The 12,193-nt window shown below is 40.0% G+C and overlaps 1 protein-coding gene across 2 annotated transcripts in view; it reads right to left on the reverse strand.

Annotated features, from left to right (window-relative positions):
* The window catches only part of Mctp (multiple C2 domain and transmembrane region protein), a 302,695-nt gene that overhangs the window by 14,666 nt on the left and 275,836 nt on the right, over positions 1-12,193 (reverse strand). For both annotated transcript variants that reach the window (XM_076198654.1, XM_076198655.1), the window contains 2 exons: positions 12,149-12,163; positions 6,928-7,034 (listed from right to left, as the gene is read on the reverse strand). In XM_076198654.1, coding sequence (XP_076054769.1) covers positions 6,928-7,034; positions 12,149-12,163 — 122 coding nt within the window. The remainder of the gene's footprint in view (positions 1-6,927; positions 7,035-12,148; positions 12,164-12,193) is intronic.

Here is a 12,193-nt window from a genome sequence, read left to right on the forward strand (position 1 = left end):
TAGCACTTGTGTTGTGCGGTTGGGGTATAAATCAGGGGGTGAGGTCACCCACGCTGCTCCCTCCGCACTCGACCTCTGCGCATTGTCGGTACTTGTAAGTAAGAGATATTCTCACTAGTTGTGTTAATAAATATTTCAGTGATTTTGTATATCTTCTTTCTTTATCCTGGCGTGTTGGATGTATCTATAAAGGGGCGATTCTTCTCTGAGACTCTGGATTGTATGAATTACTCAAACTCTGTTTTAGAGTTTGATGTAACACACAAAAACTGAGCTTAGGGCATGACATAAATGGTGGCCCGTCCGGGATACACTCCGCCGCCAGATAGAGGAATTAGTGTATGCAAAAGCATTGAGAAATTATTTTCAAGTAGAAACGCAAGCCGCCAAGCGATCAAAACCGTGATCGATCATACAAACGCAAGCAGATTGGCTTCATTGTTTACATTTCAGCAACGCGTTACCTATGGTATTGTAGTTGTTTTCTTTCTTTTATACGATGTCTTACCCAAACACCCCAGCTAGTTCTAGGAGTAGCCCTAGTTTTGAAGGATTCCCACAGGTGAGAGAAGGGGAAAGTGACATAGAAAGCAGGAGAGGGAGCCCTCACACTGGTGATATAGAATTCGAACAAAGTAGGAGGCTAAGGAGCGAGAGATACTTCGAACTGGGGGAAGACGAAAATGACAGCATTAGGTATTATAATGCAAGGAGCAATTTTAGTGAGGGTGAAGTAGAAGGGAACATACGTAGGATGCAAGAGACAGAAATTCATTATTATGGGGAAGTTCCCCAATCCAGAAATTATGACATAGAAGATAGAAAAAGTGAGGTTAGATCAGGGGGTAGACTAGTCAGTAAGGAAAGGGAATATACATACAGACAAAGGCCGGACACACCACAAGAAACAGGTAGACACTATTATAGAGAGGAAGGTAGGGAGACCCCAAAAATGGGAAGAAGATATAGTATGGAGTCAGATAGGATTGGTTATGAACGGTTCCCACAAGAGAGGGGAAACTACTACGACATGATAGACGATATGGACAGGTTTAGGATAGGTAGGGATCCCAGAGTAGAATCGGGGAACGAATATTATCCTAGGAGAGGACTGGAGACATGGGGGGACACGAGTGGGTGTGGAACAGGACATCACACTCACCAACAAGCGGGGACCTGTAGTGGGGGAAATGACATCGACAATATCATTAAAGCTTCTCACATTATAGCTAAATTTAATGAAGAGGACCCAGATTTGTTTTTTTCGTCATTTGAAGGCCTGGCTAAACAATTAGGATGGAGAAAGAACATTTGGCCAGTCATGATAAGATCAAGCCTCCCCCCTAGGGCATTAGCAGTGTATAATATGTTTGACGGGGAGGGAGTCTATAATTATAGTCAGATTAAAGATGAAATATTAAAGGTATATGAGGTTACCCCGGAGTACTTCAGGAAGAAGTTTAGGGAAGAGGAAAAGGATGTCAGCAGGGGCTACGTCGCCATGGCCAGGAAACTAAAGGGCGATCTCGCGAGATGGATGCGTGCTGAAAATGCGGTCAGTGCTGAGGATGTATTAGAAGTATTTGTCAAAGAACAATTCATAAACACGCTAAGCAATGAAGCTAGACTGCACGTCACCACGCAGAAATGTGATACCTTAATGGATGCGGCTAGGCTTGCTGAGAATTTCTCGTTGCGGGTTAACGAAAGTCAGTGTCAAAAAGGAAGTACCACTCGACAATATAGAGGCGCGAATGCGGTTCCGAGCCAAAGGTATGCTAGACCTCAGGTAGGAGATAATTGGAGGAAGACACAAAGGTGTCCCAGGTGTGGAAGGTACGGGCACAGATTACAGGAATGCTTTGCTAGGTGGTCTGAGCAAACCTACAGGCAAGAGATGGGAGAGAAGCAGTCCAAACAAGGGATTTTCTGTGTACAGGAAAGAGAGTTACGCCCGGAAAAGGGAAAAGGGTGCCTCCCTCATGAGGAGCTGGATCAAGGGATGGAGAGTTGCCCCATGGTGAAATACAGCGAGGATACACAAGACCAGAAACCAGGGCAGAATGGTGAAAGGACCGAGGGGAAGGTAGCATATAACCCCATAGGAAAGGGTAGAATAGACGAGACAAGCAGCAGGGAAGTAAGCCCGGAGTGGTTGCCCTATGTGAAGGATGCTAACATAGGAATAGGAAGGAGTGAGAAGAAGATCGCTGTGAAGGCTCTTCGGGATACAGGGGCAGCCCGCACCATCATAAGGCCAAACTTGATACCGGATCTAGAAGGGGAGAGTATAGGTCAATTCTCTATGGTACTAGCAGGAGGAGTGACAAAATCATCGCCCTTAGTTAGAATGTCATTGGAGTTAGAAGGTCAGACAGCAGATGTAGAGGTAGGAGTAGCAGAAATCCCCGTGAAGGGAATAGATGTACTACTAGGAAATGACATAGGCAAACCGGTCCCTATTCGACTCAAGACTGTAGATAGACCCCTACCCGAACTGACGCACACCCAGAATGACGGCAGCAGAGCTGAGATGGCAGATCCTGTGGCCCTCATCACCAGGAGCCAAGCCAAGAAGGCGCGAGAGGAGGAGCAACGAGGGGAATTGGACCTAGACCCCCTGCTCGACCATATCCATGAAGACGCATCCTCAGAAGAATCCCAACACAGGAGGAGAGAAGTAAGACTGACAACGAATGAGGAAGGAGCGGAAGGCCAGGGAGAGGAACCCTTGGCCGAGGAAGTTATCCATGGGATGGCCATGGGCAAGGAAGAACTCATCCGACTCCAACATGAAGATCCTGGGTTAGAAGATATACGCCGAAGTGTGGAAAAGGAGGAGAAGAATGGCAGGGGAGCATTCATCGTTGAAAACGGCGTGATCCTGAGAAGACACAGGACCCCTGATAAGGTAGGAGGGGATAATATATTACAAATTGTAGTGCCGCGGGCGATGAGAAGGAAGATAGTTGAGATCGCACATGAACTCACATGCGCCCATCTTGGGATCTCAAAAACCAAACAGGCCATATCGGCGCACTTCTTCTGGCCTCGGATGTCAGAGGATATCAAGGAACTAATCAATCAATGTGCGGTGTGCCAAGTAACGGGGAAACCCAATGATACTCCGAGAAAGTTTCCTATGTGCCAAGTACCAGTCATTGAGGAACCTTTCTCCAAAGTGGTTGTCGATTGTGTAGGTCCCCTCCCAAAGACCAAGTCAGGGAAACAGTACCTCCTCACCATCATGTGCATAGCTACTCGATACGCTGAAGCGATCCCTTTGTCAAATATTAAGGCCAAGACAATAACAAAGGCCCTAATGTCTTATTTTAGTAAAATGGGTATGCCTCGGGAGGTTCAAAGTGATAGAGGCACAAATTTTCTAAGTGGGATCTTTAAGGGTGCTCTGGAGAACTTCAATATAAAGCATGTAGTCGCTTCAGCGTATCATCCCCAAAGTCAGGGGAGCCTTGAAAGGTTCCATGGAACCTTGAAACGCATGATCCGAGCCTTCATCTTGGAATTTGAGAAGGACTGGGATGAGGGTATCGACCTTTTATTATATGCATCCAGAATAACCACGCATGAGGGACTAGGGTTTTCCCCTTTCTACTTAATGTTCGGTAGGGCCCCGAGGGAGCCCCTCGCTGCCCTGTATGAACAACTTTTGTCTAGGGTTTCAGAGGGAGATGTCAAATACGCTAATTTAGTGGGTGCAAATTTTGAAAAACTGAGGAAAATTAGGCAAATAGCCAAAAGGAACCTTGAAAATGCTCAGGGGAATTATAAGGAATACTATGATAGGAAAGCTGTTAACCACTTCAGTACGGACCTTAAATCACCGCTTATATCGATCGTTCTCTCTTTCACCCGCGAATTTTGAAAACCACAGAGAATGGGATTCAGGGCGCATTTGGGAGAATGTAAAAACACAGGGGCGACTACAATAAATATAATCAAGACGCCGATATGGCAGCGTCGCGAATCCACTTGCTCCTCATGACGCCTACGTGTGCGGCACCGTATGGAAGGGGTTAAGAGGGAATTCAAGGCAGGGGATTATGTGCTTGTACTATCCCCTCAAAGATCATCATTACATCCAAAATATGAGGGACCATTCAAGGTACTTGAAAGGAAAGGGGGCCATAATTATGTCTTAATAAATCCAATGAGAAAGTCTGGGGTCCAACAAGTACATATTAACCTCCTTAAAGAGTTCAGGGGAATGGTAGAAGAGGGTGCAATTGGGGTAATCGAGATGGGACGAGATGATGGAAGCCTGGATTCAGACATTGATAACCTAAATCTGTTCTATGATTTGGACAGATCAAACACTAGTGAGGCGGAGGAGAAGTCCTTATCCTCACTAGAGGGAGAAATGCGGGAAGAGGTCAGAGCGCTGCTACGCGAGAATGCCAATGTGTTTTCCCCATACCCCACCGTTACACAGGCGATACACCACGACGTCGTCCTAGAAGATGGAGCGAAACCCGTGAGGCAAGCCCCGTATAGACTGTCGCCCCAGAAGAAGCGAATCATGGAGGAGGAAGTCAGGCAGCTCATGGAACAAGGGTTGGTGGAACCAAGCACGAGCCCCTGGGCTTCGCCTGCTGTGTTGGTTCCGAAACCCGGAGGTGAGTGGAGATTGTGTGTTGACTACCGCCGTCTGAATGCTGTGACCAAGGCAGACCCCTACCCCCTTCCACGAATTGATGACCTCATTGAGGAGGTTGCAGCAGCTAGGTTCCTGTCCAAGCTGGATCTAATGAAGGGATATCACCAAATCCCCCTTACAAGTAGAGCATCGGAGGTCTCCGCATTTGTTACTCCACAAGGGCACTTTCAATATAAAGTTACCCCCTTTGGAATGAGGAATAGCGGAGCATCCTTCCAGCGCCTGGTCAATTGGATAGTTGAGGGGTTACCCGGTGTCAAGGCTTACTCAGATGACATCGTAGTTTTCTCTGACAGTTGGGAGGATCACCTTCACAGGCTAAAGGAGTTGCTTGGCAGGTTGGCCCAAGCCCATCTCACCGTAAATTTGAAAAAGAGCTCCTTTGGCAGGAGTACCATCGAGTACTTGGGCCACCAAGTTGGCCAGAATTGCATCTCACCAGTGGAAGCTAAGGTGAAGGACATTGCAGAGTTCCAGGTCCCAAAGACGAAGAAGGGGATCCGAAGATTCTTGGGTATGGTGAACTACTATAGAAGGTATTGTCCAAACCTCGCTGATGTGACCGCTCCCTTGACCCGCATGCTCTCTTGTAACCCTTTCAGGTGGAATGAAGGCGCAAATGCAGCTATTGATGAGTGCAAGAGGCTTCTCTCAAGTCGTCCCGTCTTGGTGGCTCCTGACTATAGCAAGACCTTTTTCATCTTATGCGATGCAAGCCAAGCGGCTGTAGGTGCCATGTTGGCTCAGGAAAGGGATGGTTCCATGCGACCTATTTCTTTTATGTCTCAAGTCCTCAAGGATTATCAGACTAGGTATTCCACAATTGAGAAGGAGGCCCTCAGCCTCGTGTTAGCGCTAAAGAAATTCCAGGTGTTTTTAGATGGTAAGGTAATAGTCCTTAGTGATCATAATCCTCTTAAGTACATTATAGAAGGGAAGACTAAGAGTGATAGGTTGGCTCAGTGGGCGCTAGCACTCCAGGGTCACGATTTAAATCTTAAACATATTTCAGGGAAGAGTAACATGATCGCTGATGCCCTATCACGCCCAGACACAAAATGTTCAACCCTCGCTTCGCAGGTTTGAACATTTTTTTTTGGTGAAGGGGGATGTATGTCACGTCACACTGGGTTCATACTCGTGATGTGACATATTTATTCCTTGAGCATAATTACACTGTGTTATGCTACCCCTTGTGTGAGAATGAACAATGACTCCTTGTCCACTAAGGCCGTTGACCTGGAACGCGCGCGAAAGCTCTCGTAGGCAAGCGGCGGAGTGATACGAAGCCAACGCCGCCCGCTAGCTGAGGTCAAGGGGCGCGTGAATCGAGAAGAAGGCGAAGTAGTGCCTCCCCTCCTTTTCTACCTCATTGTCTTGTAGGTTAAGGTATAAGCTAGGGAATTATTGTGAACCCTCTCCATGCATAAATAAAGGAAGTAATGGATGTGTGGAGTTGGGTGGATAGGGATAGGAAATGTATATTAAGATAAGTTGGCATTGGGCAATAGCACTTGTGTTGTGCGGTTGGGGTATAAATCAGGGGGTGAGGTCACCCACGCTGCTCCCTCCGCACTCGACCTCTGCGCATTGTCGGTACTTGTAAGTAAGAGATATTCTCACTAGTTGTGTTAATAAATATTTCAGTGATTTTGTATATCTTCTTTCTTTATCCTGGCGTGTTGGATGTATCTATAAAGGGGCGATTCTTCTCTGAGACTCTGGATTGTATGAATTACTCAAACTCTGTTTTAGAGTTTGATGTAACACACAAAAACTGAGCTTAGGGCATGACAACTGGTAATGGTTGGAGACTTTTTGTTTAGGAGAGGAAAGATAAAAAGAGAGAGATCCTTTCAAAGAAAGTAGAACTTGAAAAGGAAGAACTGAGAACTAGATTCAAAGAAAATATTCTGAGAGAAATGACAATGAAAAGCAATATATTAAGTGCTGGGAGGTGGACAGTAATTTTAAAATTCAGGGATGATGTATTAACCTTTGTATTTTGTATCATTGTATACAGTACTATTTAGATGTCTGGTTAACTGGGAGAGGCATACAGGTAAATAGACAATATTCATCTTGTAACATTACTTTTGTGTGAAATTAGTCAGGAATAAAACTTTGATCAAGACTTGTTCTTTTTCACTCTCCTTCACCTGCTCATCATAATGTCTTAACCTACTGTATATATAAATCCCACTACATTATTTTAATAAAATAATTTATAAAATGATTATATGACATACTTTTTGCAGCTTTCCCCTATGGACGCAATGAACCCAATGGCATTCTGCACTGTTGCTGTCACCTCCTGAATTGCTTGTAACCTTTCCTTCAAGCTCTTTTTCTCCTCCTGATGGAATAGAAATTATTTAACAGTTGCTGTTTTTCTGTGAAACAAGAAAACAATCACATTCTAATATTCTATTTTTTTTTTTTTTCAAAAATGTTAGGATGTACAACACACAAATTACAAATATATGAAACTCAAAGCAATTAAAGAAAAGTCAGTTGCTAGGTAAAAAAAAATCCCTTTAGAAGTGAAGAAAAAAAACGCACGGACACATACTAAAATAAATGAAGAAGAAATATCTACCATGCATAAAAAAAAATCAGCGTGACAAATATGTAAACACATAAAGGCAAAGCATGAAGTAATGTTCAACTACACATTAAATTTCATGATAAGTAGATATAATATATCTGCTGTGGGGTCCTTGGCTTCACCAAGAACTAGGTGCACGTGGAAGCAAGGGAAGGCAGTTGAGAAAGATCCTGAAAACTTCAAGCTTTTCTCAAGAATTTAGCTGTCACAAAGCCAATGTGCATGTTATGACTTTGAATACTAAAATAATCTGCATAAAGTCAGAAAAATACATAAAAATGGTAGACTGTGAAGAGTATGTCATCTGTTTTGATATTCTTCAATTAACTTTATTTATGCCCCCCTTTTTGGTTCTACAATATATGCATATATATATTATTATATATATATATATATATATATATATATATATGCATATATATATATATATATATATATATATATATATATATATTTTCATATATATATGTGTATAAATATATATATATATATATATGCATATATATATATATATATATATATATATATATATGCACATATATATATATATATATATATATATATATATATATATATATATATATGATATATATATATATATATATATATATGCATATATATATATATATATCTATATATATGTATATATATATGTATATATATATATGTATATATATGTATATATATATATGTATATATATATATGTATATATATATATGTATATATATATATATATATATATATATATATACATATATATACATATATATATACATATATATATACATATATATATATCCATATACATATCCATATATACTGCATGAGTGTGTGTGTGTATTTACCTAACTGTAGTATACAGGAAAGGAGCAACACTTGAGTTCCATCTCCTATTCTCTAATTTTCTAACATACCTACACTCAAATTCCTGTATGGTTACAACTTAACTATATCTTTGGTTTCCAGTTATATTTAGATTTGAACTCATATATTGTTTGAGCTTGGGCTATATTACCTTATAAGGTATTCCACTTATTTATAAATATATGTGGAAAACTGTATTACTTTATATCCTTTCAACATGAGGTCTTTCTTCATTTACTTCCATGACCTTTTAAACCCCTCCCATCTTTAATCTGGAGATCTTTTTTTGAGTTTCTTTTCATTACCTTTTGTTTTTCCATTGTCATTTTTTAATAAATAATTCCTATCAAGGATTTCCATTCCTTTCATGATTCTAAATATAGTCAGTAGATCATCTCTTTCTCTTCTCTGTTCCAGTGTTGGTAGTTCCAATTTTGATAATCTTTGTTTGCATGTTAATTTGGAAAGAGCTGGTGCCAACTTTGTCATTGCTCTTTGTATTCTTTTTAATTTCCTTATATTGTTTTTTAGTACTGGGTGTCCATAGTGTTGCTGTGTATTCGATTTTTGGTCTAATTAATGTGACTAATATCTTTTTAATCATTTCTTCATCCAAGTAATCAAATGCCACTTTCACTGACCTAAATAGGTTAAAGGTTTCTCTGACTATTTTGTTTATATGTTTATCCGGTGTCATGTCTTTGCTGATTATTACTCCAAGGTCCCTTTATGAGTGCACTTTTTTTTATTTCTTCTTCACCAATTTTATAATTTTTTGAAAATCTCTTTTTAGTTTTTCTTAACTCCATTATGCTAAATTTTTTTTATACTGAAGTTCACTTCCCACTTTTGAGTCTATTTCCAGATTTTGTTCAGGTCTGATTGTAATGAATCATAGTCCTCTTCGGTTCTTACTTTCTTCAATATTTTGGCGTCATCTGCGAAGAAATTCATATAACATTCAACTCCTTCAACCATGTCATTTATGTATAAGGCAAACATGATTGGAGCCAGCACCGACCCTTGTGGAACACCACTTATCATTTCTTTCCATTTCAAGTATTTGTCTGTGTATTTACCTAGTTGTATCTTACAGGAAGGGCAGCTATGCTCATGGTGTCCTGTCTTTGTATCTTGCAATGTCTAGTTTGCTCTTAAATTCATGGACAGTTTTTTCACACACTATTGTTTTGTCCAGTTTGTTACAGATATCCATCACTCTGTGGCTCCCAATAGTGAATGAACCCAGACCTCTATGGTTGTGAGATAAAATCTAATGTTTGTAAGAGGTGCATTTATACAAAAAACTATATATATTTCTGACAATAATAAAAATAACTGCTGCCTCCCTAACTGGACACCTATAACCCCAGAGCAGCTGACAACAGTTCTAAGACTCTTGTGTATATCTCTCTGAGAAGAAACGTTGGTTTGTTGTCTATATTGTATTAATATGGGGCTGTTTCTGTCACCAGCTTGTAGTGATAGCGGGAGAGCAGTTGCTGGTTGTCAGCCCTCTTTATGTCAAATGTTGAAAAAAAACAACAACTCAAGAGTTGAAACTAAGACATCTTGGTTTTGATTCAGAAACTTTGTCAGCCCCTTGGGGACCTCTAGACTGAGATAAGGGTGCTGATGGGTTCTAAAGATGGGCAGCAGGAGGGAGATGTTCATATCACAGGACAACCACTTGCAGGTACCTTATGTTTGTTCCTGATGTTGATAAGATCACATTTAATAAATGGAAAACATAATTCTGATGACCAAATGGTTTCAGTTTTGACTAAAACAGTCATACTAATAATACCTATCCATTCAGTTACAATGGGATTCCAAAATCATCAGTATTTGAAGTACTCTTTTTTCAACATTCAATTTATATTCCTAAAACAACAGCAACATGCAATTGGGGAGAAATTGGAATACAGGACATACAACTAAAATGAAATTATTTACAAGGCAAAATGCATTTTAATGCATAAAAATCCTGAAGTTATAAAAAGTTATCTTAATTAGAGTTTGGTAGTATAATTTTCTGCCAGAAATTAGAATTATGACAGAATGAAATTAAGATTTCTCTTGGGCCCATCACAAAGATGGCTGGATATGAATGCAGTTATATCCTATAATTATAGATTGTACACTCTTTTCTAGACTCCTCACTACCTACAAAATTTCTAAATTTGTATGTAGTCCTATCATGTTCCTCTAATTTTCTTATTTGCTATGGTAACTTTTCTTTATCAATTTTTCAACTCCATTTTTTGCTTCTCCTTTAATTTCCTTGTCCTGTTAATTTAAACCAGAACTTTTTTTTTCCAACAACTTAGATGTTAAACTACACACAGCAAAGTAAAAATCTGTCAGTCTGTTGCTCCAGGTCTCTCTTGCAGGAGACCCACAGCTCCCAATTAGCCAGCAATGGCCACAAGGCAGGCCTGTAAGTCACTCAGGGAAGAAATATTTTACTGTCTATGGGATTGTAAGTGTGAGGCACTGTAGACTGAGGTGCTCTGTGTCCTCTGTGTGGTGGTTGCATCTAGGGTAGTTTGAATCTGTGGCCATCCCAATAGAGTATACACACAGAAACAAAAATCCTCCCCATAGAGCAGAACATAGAAATGATAAGCACATAGTTCTATGCAGAAGCCCTCATTCCCACAAAAAGCATACTACTCAAACATTTATAATGATCTATCACCTATACCTTGCTACACATCCCTACAAAAAATAAACATACCAGTACTTAGATCACAAAACAAGCACTCAAAGACTAATCCTCAAATATCACACTCAAATAAATTCCTGCCATAAGAAACAAGAACTACACTGGCATGACTATGTTTATGCAACCATCCAGCTTTAAAACACTACCAACACAGAATAGGCCTAGCCACAGAAGCCAATTGCCCCAGATGCAATCACCACACAGAAGACAGTGAACACATTATTCTACACCACTTTACTCTAGCCTTACCCAAACAACAATACAATATTTCTTTCTTGAGTGACAGATGGGCCAATCCGATGGCTGTTGCTGGTTACCTGGGAGCTGATAGTCTCCTACAAGAAACACCTGGGGCAATGAATTTATTGAACCTCCCTCACCCATCTTGTATATACTTGTTCCCCTAAACCCTCCATACCACATCTTTGTCCTTTTATACATACACAATTACTGCTACATGGTTCAAGTCATCCTGCCAAATGAGTCTCCATACCCTGCTCCCAGCTCACTCATGGTACTGAACATGATATCTGCATTTCTGAAGATTGTATTTTTCTATATTTCCTATTATCCCTCAATGATGTCTTCCTTCCTCACTTTCATTTCATTCTACAACTTTCTGGCTACACATATGTCTTTCTGCCACATACTTCTATATGATAATTCAAGACAGGGTCTTATTCCACTATAAACAAACTTTTAAAACCATGAAGACATCTAAAATTCTTTCCTGTATGTCTGGTTCTATTTACAAATTTATCATATACTGGGTATGTCTTCATTGTAGTTATTCTAGTTTGAATACTTGAAAATGTGCTTTGTGTTTATCAAATAAGAAAGCCCATTACTAACACAGATCGTTAATAAAGACAATGAAATTATGGAACAAATCATTTACATGTACTACTCCTTCTATGTAAAGTGATAAAAAAGTAACTTTAGTCTTACTGTTAACTTATTAAAACATGTATAGGAAGATTAAATATGTGAATGAATATTTAATATAATCTTCTGTTTAATCAAGTACAGAAGAAGCAATCATGCCATTGTTACACTTTCTGTGTTATTGTTACTACCTTTGCTGGTATTGCAAATAAATGTCTAAAGAAATCAACACTCACATAAAAATAAAATGCATCTATAACCTAGGTGCAGAAAATCAGTGTTCCTCACCACTCCCATCACCAAAGCAAAATCTTTCCTACCATTCACCCTTCACCTCTGAAACTGTTTTCATATACAGCCCCAAGTTCTCCATCATAGCCTTACCTCAGGATTCTGGTTCTGTTGTATTGGTAAAGGAAACACATCATC

This window comes from Oratosquilla oratoria, chromosome 15, assembly GCF_046742065.1.
Source record: "Oratosquilla oratoria isolate Oo_2021 chromosome 15, ASM4674206v1, whole genome shotgun sequence".
NCBI lineage: Eukaryota > Metazoa > Arthropoda > Malacostraca > Stomatopoda > Squillidae > Oratosquilla > Oratosquilla oratoria.